This window comes from Girardinichthys multiradiatus, chromosome 13 (genome assembly GCF_021462225.1).
Source record: "Girardinichthys multiradiatus isolate DD_20200921_A chromosome 13, DD_fGirMul_XY1, whole genome shotgun sequence".
Taxonomy (NCBI): Eukaryota; Metazoa; Chordata; class Actinopteri; order Cyprinodontiformes; family Goodeidae; genus Girardinichthys; species Girardinichthys multiradiatus.
This window is the reverse complement of record NC_061806.1, coordinates 29,971,879-29,987,989: the sequence shown is the minus strand read 5'-3', so window position 1 is coordinate 29,987,989 and position 16,111 is coordinate 29,971,879. Positions and strand designations below refer to the sequence as shown.

At 40.0% G+C, this 16,111-nt stretch overlaps 1 protein-coding gene across 6 annotated transcripts; it reads left to right on the top strand.

Moving 5' to 3' along the window:
* Window positions 1-1,053: 1,053 nt before the first annotated feature.
* daxx (death-domain associated protein) lies at window positions 1,054-14,197 on the top strand. Of its 6 annotated transcripts, none has more exons than XR_007041051.1 (12): window positions 1,054-1,359; window positions 2,979-3,219; window positions 4,402-4,842; window positions 4,935-5,066; window positions 5,163-5,279; window positions 5,474-5,705; window positions 7,480-7,640; window positions 7,927-8,077; window positions 9,425-9,959; window positions 10,175-10,310; window positions 11,802-12,048; window positions 12,122-14,197. XR_007041051.1 is itself a non-coding variant. In XM_047384227.1 (12 exons), exons 2-11 carry the CDS (start codon window positions 2,995-2,997, stop codon window positions 12,016-12,018), a joined length of 2,217 nt encoding a protein of 738 aa, XP_047240183.1. In that variant the 5' UTR covers window positions 1,054-1,359; window positions 2,979-2,994; the 3' UTR covers window positions 12,019-12,048; window positions 12,122-14,197. The 6 variants fall into 6 exon arrangements, 5 of the variants coding, with proteins under 5 accessions (XP_047240183.1, XP_047240185.1, XP_047240182.1 ...); XM_047384227.1 differs by having other exon boundaries at window positions 11,932-12,048; XM_047384229.1 differs by lacking the exon at window positions 11,802-12,048 and having other exon boundaries at window positions 12,299-14,197.
* Window positions 14,198-16,111: the final 1,914 nt, after the last annotated feature.

Genomic DNA, 16,111 nt, shown 5'->3' with positions numbered 1-16,111 from the left:
CTGAATAATTTACATGCTCTACTTAGTTGTGGCACTGCATGGTTGAGCCATTTAAGATTAGGTGCAACATATGTGATGTTGCTTCCATGAGTTTGGAAGGGCGACTGATGCCGATGGTCACTGGTGAGGTTCTCCAAGGGTCGACAGGAGAGGTGGGGGTCACCATTAACAGGACCCGTTTATCTGTTGGAAAATGAAAATTCACATCAAAGTTTAGTTCATGATGAATTAGCTATCTTACCATTTAGTTTTAGTTTGAAGAAATAAACCAAATAATTATAATGTTGCTTGAGGCTGATCCCTTGTTATTTAATATTCCTTTTTTAATTAATAAAGTATTTTTGAATTGAATTAATAAAATGGCAGAATTGTTGCTGCGGTTTAAGAAAGAAAAAATTTAATTGATATATGAGTTCATTTCCAATGAAGTGGTGGGTTTTTTTTGCCCAAAGGCTATATACATTCATTAGGAGTCAAAAGATTATTCCCAAGTAGCAAAAATGTAAGACAGGAGACACTACAGGACTCAGGGTTTTAAATTTATGGTTTATGATGAGAACTAGAAAAAGACTGGCCATGTATGGAAGGGTTGACTGAAGTTCACTGTCTAAATATAATATTACTGAGTCATAATAATGAAGTCAAAGGTGACATAAATTCAAAACATGGATTGGGGTTGGGGGTCAGAACAGAAAAAAACCTTTCAGATAAGAGATGAAACATCAAAACCAAAAAGTAAGCATTTGTGCCTTCTATTTAAGATCTTAAGGTCATGAATAATGTGCGAAAACATTTTTTAACTCAACTTCAGCTTAGATGCAGCGTTAAAACAAATAAAAATTGACACTAGAGTTTGTGTACAGAAGTTCAACTTTATTTGGACAATAATACCTCCAGCTGCTTTCTGTTCATGTATTGTCCAGCAGGTGTCAGTAAAGCATCTCTAGGGCGAAACGAAACCCCAAATGGAAGCCAAAGAAACGCTTCCCTTCTCATCCAATGTCTGGCCGTTTTACTCATCGTCAACTATCTATCCACCAATCAGAGTCTCTCATGTTTAGCGTAGTTTAGCGGGTCTTGAAATGACAACATAGCTAAGTTTACAAGCCGTGTGCGTAGGAATAGCAGTTCTTATTGGTTTAAAATATTATATTTGGCATTTGTTTTATTAGTTAAGTATACGATACACAAATATTAAGAATTTGTTTTCAAATTTATTACTCCGTCTCTGCTAATAAATGTTCAAATGCTAACTAGCTGCTAATGCTAATATGAGCTAACTAACAAACAGAATTGTCATGTGCTGCTGTGAAGCGGTTTCTGCCTTTATTTTCACCCCAAACAGCTGCTAAATAACAGGTGAGTACATTATAAAATGTCCTAAACTGGCTTTAAGAGCAGTAAACTGTATCTACTTACTGGTTTGTTCTGAGCTTTTCACCAGTTTCACTTCTCAATTAAGTTTCTGTTTCTTATTGTCTTTAAACGTCGAAGAACTTCTCTTTAATTCAATTGTTTCTGGAGTTATTAGTGTTGCCCTCACTGTGGTTCTGACAGAAAATGCTTATTGTCGGTAGGTACCAGAACTCGAATATGTCTATAAACCGATTTAAAAACGTAATAAAGTCTCCAGAACGGAATTAATTTTCGATATTTATTTATCAAACAATGACACGTATGAATACTCCATGTTATCACAATCCTTGAGTTTTGCTTTTTGCTTTTTTTAAATAACTTGAGGTTTAGTAATTATACGTAAAAACACACCAGTTGCATGTAATTTTACACTAATCTGTTATATTTAATCTTTATAACTCTTGATTGTGGTTATTTAAGCCAAGCGCAGGTGATTTACGTTTTTCTTTAAATTCTTATTGTTGTATTCATATAATAAATATTATAAGAGATGCATCGATCAGGCTTCCTTGATAGAGTTAGTAGTTTGAAACCAGTAGAAAATAAGGAATTGCGAATTATCCCGATTTATTAAGTATGTTTGCAAAATGTTCACGACTTGTATGAAGAAACGATTTCGTTCAAAAGATAATTTAAAATTACTTTTAAAATGATGCTAAGATTATGTTTGAAGATTACAAAATAAGATTGTTTTAAAAACTGATTCTGGGAAATGTGTTTCTCAGTCTGCACTGAAAACCGGTAAAAATTGGAAACTTCAAATTTTCTAAAAGCTCGTCGAAGTTTCCACAAAACGTTCAACTAATTATCATTTATAAATGTTCTGCGTTTTTAATGGTCAAATTAAATGTTATTTAATTGGCCTGTAATATTCCTGTAATAAAAGTGACTCTGGAATATGTTTTTAGCAGCAACAGAGAATATTTGTCCCTTAAATAAAAATATATTTCTTTCTCTGCCAGAGTTTATTAGTAACGGGAGTTCCTACAGGGTTCATTTGATAAGTTACAATATGACGTCTGTTGACAGTCTACTTCGCTTAGTCGCATTTCTGTTTTATTCAATACCTACACGACTTAATAACAGATCAAATATTTGCACTTTAGAGTAGAAGTAGAAATATTCTTTATTGTCCCACTGTGGGGAAATTCAGGTGTATCAGCAGCAACATGAAAGGAAGGTTGTAGATAAGCACTGTTAAAAAAGCATAAAGACTGTACAGTAAGGGAAATATTTACAACACAGCTCTCTTCCCTCAGCTAAGGGCTCTCCTCTCCTCCCTCATGAGAGACTTTATTTCAGGATTGATCCAGGGCTTGAGGGGCCCAGTGTTGTTCACACAGAGCTTAATGTTGTCCTTGATGCAACCTGTGAGCGTCCGCCCCATGAGGAGCACAGAGCTCTTAGGACACCTGTTCTTTAAGGAGGTTAAATGTAGCTCCATCCAGCACTGGATCTCAGATTATTTAAGGCCAGTTGTTGTTTTCAATAATCTGATGCTTGTTTGACGTCTTGCGTTTACGTTTGATCATTTTCTCCCTCCTTTTGTTTTCTGAAAGCAGAACATTCAGTACTTAGATGGCGGTGGCTTCCGCCTCCATGGCCGATAAGATCATTGTTCTTGATGATGACGATGATGATGAGGAGAAACCTCAACCTTCATGTTCTGCCCCCACCTCCTCATTGTCTAAGCATCAAGCCAAAAAAGTGTCAAGTCCGACCCACATCACCCATGCACCTTTTTCCTCGACGAAGAAGAATGTAAACGTTCTGCAGATTGAGAACCAGAAGCTGTTCGACGAGGTGAGACATTAAGAATACATCTGCTTGCGCCATGGAGGTAAAGTTTTCAATAAGAGGTTCTGGAGGGCCAGCACTTTAGAGCAAAAGTCAGTTTTTCCATCCAACTTCATATATACATCACTTTGTAACATGTCAATACACAAATATGTTCGTTTTGCAAAGCATTTCCTGCAAGGACATGTGGAAACTAGTAAGGGTTGCTTTTCCTGCTGGACACGTTCAAACACTCATGGTGTTGATAAGAAAACAACAGCAACCTTCAGGTGCCTCATGGTTTGGACCGCTGTAAACTAAACATCAGTGATAAAGATTTTGGTGAATGTTGCGATGACGATATGACTTGAGATAAATAAATACTTGGATAAAAGGGTTAATGTCCTTCTGCTTTGGGTTAAATGCAAACAGACTCAGTCAGTATTTCAATCTGAACTGTGATTGTGCCAAATATTGTGCAGCTCTATTCCATAGCTAACCAGTTGCTTAATTTCCATCTCTGCCAGACTCGTTCTGATCTATAAAAATGCAGCCCAACCAGAGAGAGTCTGGTTCTGATGAGTCCGTGGGACCAGTAGACTTGGCTGCTTCATTCACAGCTTTTCTAGAATGACTCTTGCTCTATTGTTTTCGAGAAGAGCCCAGATTATGGAACAGACTTCCTTTACAAAGGAGTAAATCTAGGTTAAAAACTTTCTTTTGTTGAGAGCTTTCAGACAGTTGTCCTCCATCTTATATGATTTAATCTAATTTAGCTTTTTTTGTCTAATAAATACATTTGATCTATTTTGTCCCATCATATGAATCCCCATCTGGTATTTTTCTGAAGCAGTTTGGGTCAACAGCTTTTTTTTAAAATACTATAAATACAATAACTTGATTTATTAAAGCTCATCTACACAACCTTTATCCCTCTAACATCAGATTAAAACAATCAGCTTCTGTCCTTCAAACGTCTCTGCTGAGGTGGATAATTAGTGACTCTGTCTCTGACTGGCAGGACAACAAGGACTTTTAATGTGTTCAGATGATGCACTTTACTTTTTTATCTAATTAATCATTTTTCACACTAACCTGATGGAAAACTCGCTGAAATGATTTAGACAACAAACTATTAAAATTTTAGAAACAAGCAGGTGAACAGAAATAAATGTGTCAGGCTTCTTATTTCCTTCTTTCTCGCTCCAGTTTGTGCAGCACTGCACAGCTCTCACTAAGGACTGCCCAGAGGTTCTGACGTTCCTCCACACCAAACATGCCAAGGCCTGCTCCGACTACCTGTCCTCCGTGGAGTTCAGGAACACGCTGGGACGTTGTCTGACTCGTGCTCAGGCCTGCGTCAACAAAACCTTTGTCTACATTAATGAACTGTGCACCGTGCTCAAGCAGCATGCCCTCAAAAAGAGGCTGACCCTCAGCAAGGTGGAGGCCTCTGCGTCTGAATCAGGTACTCATCAGTCTACCTCTGCATCGCTCAAAAGCAAAGATAAGATTAAATGTAAGACAGGTGAGGAGGAAGATGAGGAGGAGGAGCAGCAGCAGCAACCTTCCGGTTCAGAAGAGCAGGGGGACATGGGAGAGGAAGATCAGGAAGCGGAGAGGAAAGCCAAAAGGGCGTTGAGGAAACAGGTGAGAGTTATACATCATCTGTCGTCTAAAACTGGGATGATATATATATAAGGACTTAAAGGAAATTCATGATGAACACCGTTGAATTTCAGATTGCATACCTGGAGAACCTGCTGATGCTCTACAACAATGAGATCTACCGTCTGCAGCAGGCCGAGCTCAGTTTAGACGACATGGAGACTGAAGACTCGACGTACCTCCAGGAACACAAACTCAAACGGAAGGTCTGAGGACTTACAAACGCAGAGATGCAGTTGCGGGTTTAAAGGAAAACATCACAACATGTCTGTTAAAAATGTGTTCCTCTTGTTTTTCTCTAGATGATGAAGATTTATGAAAAACTGTGTGAACTGAAAGGCTGCAGCACACTGACTGGCCGAGTGATCGAACAGCGAATCAAATACGCCGGCACCCGCTACCCAGAAATCAACAAGAGGGTGATCTGATTTAAATCATTCCATCCAGTAGAAATCCTGAAAAGTTCAGTGTTAATCTGGATTATAATCCCAGTTCATTTACTAACAGTTAGAGCCGCCCGTCGTAGCTGTAGATAAACCATTTCATTTAATCCTGTTGTATTTTTATCTGTGTTAACGTTCCTGTCTGTGCTCTCTGTTGTCCTGCTGCACAGATTGAGCGCTTCATCAACAGTCCGGAGGCTCACAGGAACCCGCCGGATTACCCAGACATCCTGCATCAGGTGCTGCGTGCAAACGAGCGCCACAACCTGTGTTTGAGCAGAAAACAGCTGAACCAGATCGCCCAGGAGGCCTTCAGGGAGACCGGGAGCTGCATGCAGGAGCGCCGCCACCTTGATTTGGTCTACAACTTCGGCTCGCGCCTCACAGACACCTACAAACCTGGTGAGACTTCACACTCCGAGTTCATCTTTATGTCTCATGTAGCAAAACAAGAAATCAAATTGTATATTTTCCTAGTTTCTCTTATGGGTTTATATAACCTAAGGGAAAGGAAACGCCCGTATGATTTGAGTCTGAGTGTTGGCATCAGTTTAGGTTTAAAAATGAGGGTTGCGTTACTAGTCTGTTGTTAGAGTAACAACTTTATCTGTATGAAGTCGCTGGGATAGAAATGAACAAGAGATTAAAAGCTTGTTCAGTGGATTTTACTAAAGCTCTGTGTTTCTACAGCGTTTACAATGTGGATTAGAATAAATCCACAATAAATTCATATTTGTGCACCTAATTCTTGTTGTTTTCATATTATTAGTCTGATGCGGATGATTAGCTGTTCCAATAAATAATTAAAAGCCTGAAATGTATGCCCATGATGAGAGGAAGTAAACTTCTGTCTAAATGAATAATCTAAACAATAGTTAGTCAGTGAAAGTTCAGGTGCATCTAAATAACTGAGAATAAAGTTAATTTATTTCAGTTTGATTCAAAAGGATTCATTCGACACAGAAATAATTTCGATAAGTCCTAAAATCAGGTTCTCCAAAAATGTTACTATTAATCTCTTTAAACACAAAACTTGTGACTTTTGTCCAGGAAACAGTCACTGACACCTTCCACGAGGAGAGTAAGACACAAAGGGTTTCTGCTAAAGAAGCTGGCTGTTTAAGAATGTTCAGTTAAAGCATATGAATGGAAAGTTGAGTGGAAGAAAAAAGTGTAGTAGAAATGATGCGTTCGACATCGGAGTTCAACGAGGTGTGGTCTGCTTCTGGAGTCAGAGTTTAAGAGCTAGCCCACACAGAGGTGTCTGGAACATGGACCACAACTGTGTTAAGCCACTCCGGAACCAGAAACAACATCATAAGCATCTTACCTGGACTAAGTAGGTAAAAAAAAAAAAAAACTGGACTGTTGCTCAGTGGTCCAAATCCTCGTTTTACATGAAAGTAAATTTTGTATTTAATTTGGAAATCATGGTCCAGAGTCTGGAGGAAGAGTGGAGAGGCCCAGATCTTACGGTTCTCTGGGTCCAGTGTGAAGTTTCCACACAATCAGTAATTATTTGGGGAGTGATGTCATCTAGTGTTGGTCCACTGTGTTCTAGCGAGTCCTACGTCAGCACAGCTGTCTGCCAGGAAACTGTAATGGTTTCTTTAATAAGATGCAGCTGTAAATATTCAGATTCCACCATCAGCGGATCTGTTTTCTGTTAATCATCAGATGAGATTTAAAGCTAATTAATCCATCAGAGATTTAATTTTTCTTGTTGACTTTTCTCCTTCTGGTTATAACCATTTGCTTTGAATGTATTTTCTAGTAAACGCAACTTATGCAAGGAGGATTTAAGCCTTTATCTGACTTGTTGAACCCAAATAATTATATCTCTTAACTTCTGTAGTGATAAGCTAACAGAGTGGCTGCACTAAAGGTCACTTTGTGTTGTAGGAATGTCATGTCATAATGATACTCTTGTTGTTATTGCACAGTGTGAAATCTAATGTCAATGTCACTGTGAAATATTAAAAAATATCACATAAATATGCATTTAAAGTTTTTTCCTTTACCGGCTAAAACCTTTAGGTGTGCTGCATCTTTTCATCATGTTTCATTTCCTATTCCCTTCTCCTGCAAGCAAAAATATGGAAATAACTTCATATTTTACTTTTTGCTCTGCCTATTTTAACACATGCACCTCGTTTTGTTTTCTCTCGGTCTGTAGCAACCGACCCGGCTCTGGCGGACCCGACTCTGATGAGGAAGCTGCGCTCCAACAGGGAAGTTGCTTTATCCCGTCTGGAGGAAGTCATCACTAAATATGCCGTCAAACAGGACGACACCGAGGAGCACGAGCGGCTGAGGCGAATGGACAAAGACAAGGAGGTGAAGGAGGAAACTGTTTTTAAGCTTGGAACAACTTGAATTTATTGCTGTAAGAACTCTAGAATTAATCACAGGATGTCTGTCTGAGACTGTTGGTTTAGTGAATAATGTCGTGATGGAAAAGATTAACAGAAAACATACCATGGAGGCTTCTTTAGACCGGTGTTTGAACATATGAAGACTGACACCAATAATAAGGACAAACTAGAACGTTTGTTTTGCTGAAACCTGAAATATTAACATTTTTTAACTTGAAACTACAGCAGAACATCGTCTTTATTTCCAGAATCAGAAATTAGAAGAGGAAGCAAAGACCAAGCAGTCAAATGGAGTATCTCAGACTGAGGACGAGGAAGATGATGACGATGACGATGATGAATCATCAGACCCAGACATAGAGGAAGAGCTCGAGGCCAGCACCCAGCAGCACGGCGCAGGTTAGACTGAAGATGTCTTCAGACGTCATTCTGGTGTCACATAGAGGAGCTTAAAGCTCAATGATCTGATGGACGGTTTCCTACATTAACAGACAATAATACAAATGGAGGCTCCTAAAAATTAAATTAAATTTAATCTAATCTGCTCAGATTTAACTGGTAGGACTGTGTGACGACCACTGCTGCCTTTTATGCATCATTTAAACTTAATAGAGATAATAAGATTAATCCAGTTTTGGATGCATGGAAGCTTTATTTTATTATTTGAAAACCAGATTTGATCTTTAACTTCCAAGCTGATCCAATCAGTTCATTAAATGTAGTTTACATCTTGCAGCAACCTGCATGGAGGTTCTGGATCACAGTAAGAACAGATTGTTGGTTTAGGGAAGTTTTTTGATATTTATGTCTCTTCCCTTTTTATCGTTCAACATTTTGTCTGAACAACTACTTGTTGAGAGGCAGCATTGTTGCTACTCTTCCCTGTTTGTATCGTAGCACCGGGATGGGTGGGGTTGGGTTGGTGTCAGCGTTGTTTCTAAAAGTGGGTCAGAGATCTCTAGATCTGGGTTAATGTCAAATATTTGGTTCAACATAACATGACTTCAGTTCAAGTCTGACCTCATATCTTAGATATTTTTGGTTTGTATGACAGAGAAGAGAACAGCGTAACCGCTGTGTTTTTTTGTGAGGAATAATTACTATACGTCGCCTGGCAAATGTATTCACACCCTTAAAACTTTTCTGCATTTACACTTTTTATTAACAAACTTCAACGAGTTTTATTGGGGTTTATGTGATGGACTGAAGCAAAGTAGCGCTTAATTGTGAAATGAAAGAAGAATTATGTTTAATTATCAGGGTTTTGTTTTACAAATAAAAACCAGTAAAGTTGTAAAATACTTTATAGATCCACATTTAACTGCAAATACAGCTGCAAGTGTTTTTAGGACACCTCTCTACCAGCTCTCCACATCTTCCTCCCTGACCTGTCTGCTGTGTTCCTTGGTCTTCAGGATGCTGTTTGTTCTCTAATGTTCTCTAACAAACCTAGGAGAGCAGAAACAGATGCATTTATACTGACCAAGATTAAACCAAGCAGGAGTCTATTTAGGTGACCCCTGGGGGCAGTTGTTTGGTCTGGATCCACTTCTGTAAAGTTTCGTGTTCCCTCTACTTTGTGTTGATCCGTCACATAAAACCCCAACAAAACACCTTCAGGTTTATGGTTGTAATGAGACAAAATGTGAAGTTCAAGCAGTGTGAAAACTATTGTAAAATCCTGCCTGATCTGCAGAGGACAGCAGAAAGATGTTTATTAATCACATGAAATGCTTCTCTCTGTAGATGATGAGGATGACAATGATAACGAGGCCGATGAAGCATGTGATGATGGTGATAACAAAGAGGACCAAACGTATGATCAGAAAGGGAGCGTTTCTGAGGGGGGTGAAAAAACCCTGAAGGATGAAGATGATCCCGTCTCTGATGAAACCCAAGTCTCTCCCATGTCGGACTTTCCCTCCCCAAAAAACAGCCCCAGCCAATCGGAGTCCATGCAGGCCGACGAGCAGCAGCCGTTGTCGAATGGAAACCCGGCAGCCTTGCAGCAGTTTGTAGACTCGTCCAATCAGCTGTCACCTGTTCCTGTAAAAGACAACCAAGTCGATAGAGACCCTACAGAGGTCCCAGCTGCAGCCGCCACCAATGGGAACCCGTCGCCAGAGCAAGAAACGATCACAGTGGAAGAAAGTGACACGCAGACGGCCAATGGCACATCTCCGCCTCCCAGCCCGAGAACCACGAGGAGCCAGAAGAGGAAGAGGGAGGAAAGATTGTCATTAAACTCCAGAAGTGTACAAGAAAAGATCAGCTATGACAGGTAAGACTGCAGGATGAGGAGGAGATATTTCACTCCTGCATTTTAACTCAGAACATTCAGGTCTTTTTTACGGCATCTTAGTGAAGTTGTCCATCAGCTGTATCAGAAGTACTCAGTCTTATGAAATACTCAGATTAAACTATCAGGAAAGTTTTCTTTAACACGAGCTGCTTCTGATTCTTTACTTTTTGGTCTTCGTCCCTCCTCCTCCTCAGCGATGCAGACATCCCTCTGGACATGGGCGTTATTTGCTGCAGTTCTCCACAGAAAGAGGAACCCTCACTACTGGACACTCCGACCAAGGACCCGATCAGCAGCTCACAGTCGACGCCGCCTCCCAAGAAAAACAAGGTGCAGAACCAGAGTTGTTAAAATGAGCTGTTTGATTTAAATTTAGGAGGTTAAAGCAGGTTGATGAAGCACCAGATTCAGAACTTTAAGTACAGACCGGTTCGTGTAGAAATCAGGATCATTTATCACAGTAAGACCAGCTGATAGACTGAAGGAACGTGTTCAGTCATAGCGGCTGTCCAGAACCACGTCTGCAGCTGGTTTATTGAGATAAAACTGTGAGAAGAGCTGAGAAATACTTTACATCTGAAACTTTGACAAGGTTTTATTATGCATGTTTGGTACCGGACCGGTTCTGCTCAGCAGAAACTCCCACTTCTGACTAGGAAGATCTGACTTTCAGGGAACCAAGAGAAGCTGAAACCCTGATCCAGTTCAGCATTTCTATCTAAAATGTACAGAGCTTATCAGTAAGGATGTTTTTCCACCTGAGTCCGTTTAGAACGAACTCTGGTTGGTTTCCCTCCTTGGTTCGGTTCTGTTGAGTAGATGTGAACACTGCAGTCGCTCTAGAGGGCCGACCCAAACACCCGTACCAGGACCGTTTAGAGGAGATGGTCTCAATATGGTTCCAGACGAACTCTAGAGCGGCTCTAGAGCTTTATGGTGTGAATGTGATTCGACCTCGACCCAATATGGCTATCTGGGGTGGGCTGTAAGCTTGATCCAAACGCCTTCCTGTAGCCAGGTTTGTGTTGCATTGTGGGCCGTTGTAGAATAAACGAAGGCTGCAGCATAAAGCTCTAAGCAGCCTTTAAGACGTCTTCTCACAATCCATTCGTTATGCTGCTGGGATCGTTTGGCCTGAAATGGTACCGAGATAAATACTAAGTTTTCTACTGGATCAGAACACAGCGCCTGTTTCCTGTGTTTACATCTGGTTCTCCCGCCCCGGACTCATCGGACCAATAAACAGACTGAATGTCTCGCCTGGTTTGTTGTGACTGGTTCTGGTTTGCTTTGAGTTTTCTCTGTGTGGAAGGAAACAGAACCACCAGAAAAAGTTCTGCGACGGAGCAACAGACCAAAGTAAACGAACTGTTGGTGTGAAAACGGCCTGATCCCTCCTCAGGATGATGCTGCTGTCAGTTTTACGACCCTGATGTTTGGTTCTGTTCATGAGTGTCTGTTGATAACAGAAACTAACACCTCTCACAGCTCTGAGTGCAGAACCTCTCAGAACCACTAGCTTATCGACCCAGACCGCATGTTTGTGTTGCTGCTGATAAACAGCTGCTGATACTGCAGAGTCATAGGAGGCTCTAAATGCCAGATGGTTGATTTATCACTCCAGATGAAGCTGACAGAGTCTTCTTCTCTGTCTGTAGAAGACCAGGAAGTTCTTCATGCTGTTCTGTTTGTAACGTTCTACAGAACCATGCCTGGAGTTCTTATGTCTCCGATTAAAACTAAGATTTAAAAATTCTGAACTAAACCCACTTCCTCAAAAACAACCTTCATTTCTCCTTCTTTAAAATTGTGTTTTATCAGATTACGAGATGATGTCACATGTTGACGAGGTCTGATCTTTTCAGCCAGCATCGCGTATCTTCATCCTGCTCCCTGCCAGGTTTCTACAGTTTTAGATCCATTTATTTCTCAACATTTCTCCAACTTTTAGCTGAAAGCAGCCCACAATGACTGCAAGGTAGAAAGATTCCTGCTGTTCGTTCAAAACTTATTCATGGAAACTACAGTTATGGAGTAAACGTTCAGGCCAGTAGCAAACATCTCGCAGGTAAGCAACACTCTTCAGTGTGGAAGTTGTTACAGAGTGAAGAAACCTCAATGTTTGCTGTTTTCAATATCAGTGATGATGAAGTCAGAAGAGGAACCGAGGAAAGGAAACCAAACATCAGATGCCAGCGAGCGCAGATGGAAATGACTCCAGATCTAACAAAATCAAAGAGCAAACCGTCAGCAGAACATTTTTCATCTTATAAGTTTTTAAATCTTTGTCTTCTAACTGCACCTGTTTGTGTTTCCAGGTTAACGTGGCGACTCAGTGTGACCCAGACGAGATCATCGTGCTGTCGGACTCGGAGTGAAACTGGGAACATATCAATTTTCTACTTGCACTTCTGTAAATAGGTTTCGACAACATCTCTGCTGACCCAGGAGAACTGGAGAATCACAGATCATCAGTAAGAGCCAAGGAACAGCTGCTTCTGCTCACGACTTATAACTGAACAGTGATCCGGTGTAGCAGGATGTTTATGGGACTCTTCAGGGTGCAGTTTCTACTTTTTCCCAGCAGGGAGGCGCTCTCTCATCGGTTTTCAGGGCAGACCTTTTGAACAAGTAAGAACAGCTGGTTCGTGTCATTAAATCCCAGAATTTCAGTTTCTGTAGGTAAGAACTAGTGCCTGATAATGATGAAGATGATGATGATGAGAGCTGAACAGTTCAAACATGCTGAGTTTTCCTCCTTAAAGAAGCTCGGCTCATCCAACTGCTCGTCTGTTTACATTTTCTACATGAACTCAGATCTTTTTCCTCAGACAACAGGCAGGTTTGGGTTTGGATAAAAGGGATTTTTACTGATATTGTTTCCCTGTTGGTGCTGTTGAAAGGAATAAACTGTGAGATGTTTGGCTGGATGTGTGTCATGCAGCAGAAATGTGTCAAAGTCATTTTCTTCTTTATGTCGGGCCCCTAAAAACTAATTTTAAGATTTGGAATAAATCAAGTTAAACGTTTTTGAAAAGCTTCCTGAACGCTTTTCAGATGACCTTTTCCTTGTAAAAAAAAAAACAACATAAAAAAATCAAAAACAAATATTTGTTTTTTTCAAAAAAAATGTTTCACTTGTATATTTAAGTTTAGTTGTTGTAGGTTTCATGTTTTGTTTTCCCACTGTGGATTTTTTTCTTTTTAAAGATTCAGGTTCTAAGAAGCATCTGACTTATGAGAATAAAAATGATCAGTTCTTGCAGACATGAAGAAATGAGCCCAACAGGTTTTCTTCAGCTTGTTTTTAGGTCTAATCTGGTCAGTTTTTGCTCGTTTTATCTGCTGTGACCCCGTGCATTAAAGCAGCCAACACTGCCACCTGCTGACAACATTTTGCAGCTGATTGTATTTACACAAAAAAGTAGAAATGATCATTGATGCTACATCTATTATCTTTTAAAATCTGGTTAACAGCAGGAAGGAAATAAAGTTTAGATGTGAAGTTGATGATCCTTTAGCTTCGTGCAGATTAGAAACAAGACACCTGCAGAGGGTGTCCAGGTGTGACGTTGTGATCCTCTGCTGCTCCTTCCGCTGCAAGCATTAAACGGTGTATTAATCCACCTCAGAAAGTAGACCCCAACACTTCACCTTCTGCTTCTTTTTTCTGGGTTTAAACTCCATACAGAAGTTTATCTGTAGATGATTATTTATAGATCTCAGTCATCATAAAAGGACAGTCTATCATCCTTTATTTTCCCAAACATTAATTAAAGAATCCATTTGTTTGTCTGGCATCTAAATTCCCTGTAATCTTTACATTTTAGGGTTTTTATTCTGCTCCCTTCTGCTGAAAGAACTGGACAGTTTTCAGGAACCGCTGATTGAAGAGTATTTTTGGGATCTGCTGCAGTCACTGAGTTATGAGTCTGTGTCACTGAGCTCTGATATGATGGTTTGTCTGTCTTCAGGTGTTTTATTCCAGTAATTCTTGCTTTTTTTCCCGCCTGTGTAAAACCATTGTTTAGATTTTACCTCATGGGTGAATTAATGTCTTTTGGGGTTTAAAGCTCTTTTCAGAGTGTTCGGGTAGAGATGTGGATCTCTGCTACATGTTCTCGTCTCTCCAAAGGAGTTTTTCCTTCTTCACTGTGAAAACTTTTCTTTTTTTATTTTGATATGAAAATAAATCATACAATTTGCTAAAAAAAACAGTCTCTGTCTTACGTTTTAAATGTAATCTTTTGAATAATTTGCTGTATGGACAAAACCAGCATATGTGCTGGGTTTTAATAAGTTAAAATTTTATTTGTCATTCATTGATTATAGGGTCAATTATATTGATGGAGCATCTTGGGAATGTGAAAAAAGTATTTACCCCCTTACAGATTTCTGCTGTTGTTCCTTTTTTGTTACATTTAAAGGTTTCAAATCATGAAACAAATCAGACGAAGATAACTTGTAAATATAAAAACCAGTCATCAAATAATGATTTCATTTATTTTATTAGTGGAAAAACTATCCAAACCAGCCTGTTCCTGTGTGAAAAAGTAATTACTCCCCAAACTTAATGCCGCTCCATCTTTGGCAACATTTGCCATTGTGCTTTCATCATGACTGGCAATGACTCTTCACATCCCTGTGGAGAATTTTAACCCACTCTGCTTTGCAGAATTGCTTTAATTCAGCGATACTTGAGGGTTTTCAAGCAGGAGCAACCTGTTTAAAATCAAGCCACAACATCACGGTTTTATTTAAGTCGGGATTCTGACTGGGCTGCTTAAAAACCTTCATTCTGAGCCAATCAGAGGTGGACTAGTGTCGAGGTAGGAAAACTTTACTGGCCGTCCGTTAACTCTTACATTACTCCTCACCTTTTATTTGGCACCCCAAAGGACAATCCTCAGTCAGAGATCAGTTGTACGTTTCCACAAGTTTATTAAAACCAATCTGAATTCAGAGAAGGAGACACACACTTACACTGGTACCTGGAAACGTCTGTGTGTTGTCTGACTGGGGCTGCTCTCCACTCCGTCATATACCCCAAGTTGCTGTCCAGCACCTTTTTTTCAGTTACATACACAATCATTCTAGTCTGTGGATGTCTCCCCAGCAACAGTACCAAAGAAACAGAGATACATTTCATCATTTAATAAAGAATTGTTTCCCACACGACTTCAGGGAGAGGAGTAGCATGCTTCTCACGATACAGACAGAAAACACCTGCAAACTTTAACCTTGAATAATAAACACTCAGTCAGTCATTTTCTACCGCTTATTCCATAGTGGGTCGCGGGGGAGCTGGTGCCTATCTCCAGCAGTCTATGGGCGAGAGGCAGGGTACACCCTGGACAGGTCGCCAGTCCATCGCAGGGCAACACACAAACAACCACACACACACTCATTCATACACCTAAGGTCAATTTAGAGTGACCAATTAACCTAACAAGCATGTCTTTGGACTGTGGGAGGAAGCCGGAGTACCCGGTGAGAACCCACGCATGCACAGGGAGAACATGCAAACTCCATGCAGAAAGACCCCAGGCCGGGAATTGAACACAGGACCTTCTTGCTGCAAGACAACAGTGCTACCAACTGCGCCACCGTGCAGCCCTGGTTTATAATTGGTAAATGGTAAAATTATATTTGGCTTTGACCCGCTCCGGACATCGTGATCCTTCATATTATTGTAGTTGTTCTTGAGTTTTATTAACTTTTAATAAACACTCATTGTGTCATAATACTAGAGGCTACTGTTAAGGTTTTTTCTAACTATCAAAAGCATAAGTAAAAACTCCTAATAAAAATCAATCTATAAGCAGCAAGATCCCAAATATATCTTAGTTTCAGCTACTGATAATAAGGCATTTATATTTCCACACTAGCAAAACCCAACTGGCCCTAAAAGAGATAAACATTTGCCACAGAATATGTAAAACCCATGTACTCAAACTGGTTACGATTTGCAGTGCACGTACAAGCCTGGTTTCTCTGTAAAGGTATCACTAAATATTTTAGAATTAAATTATGACGTTCTGATGATAATAAAAAAAGAAACCTCATCACTTTTGGGCCATCTGGGTTTAAGAGGTTAAAGTCATTAACTGATGGCTGGATTTTCTGGCAGA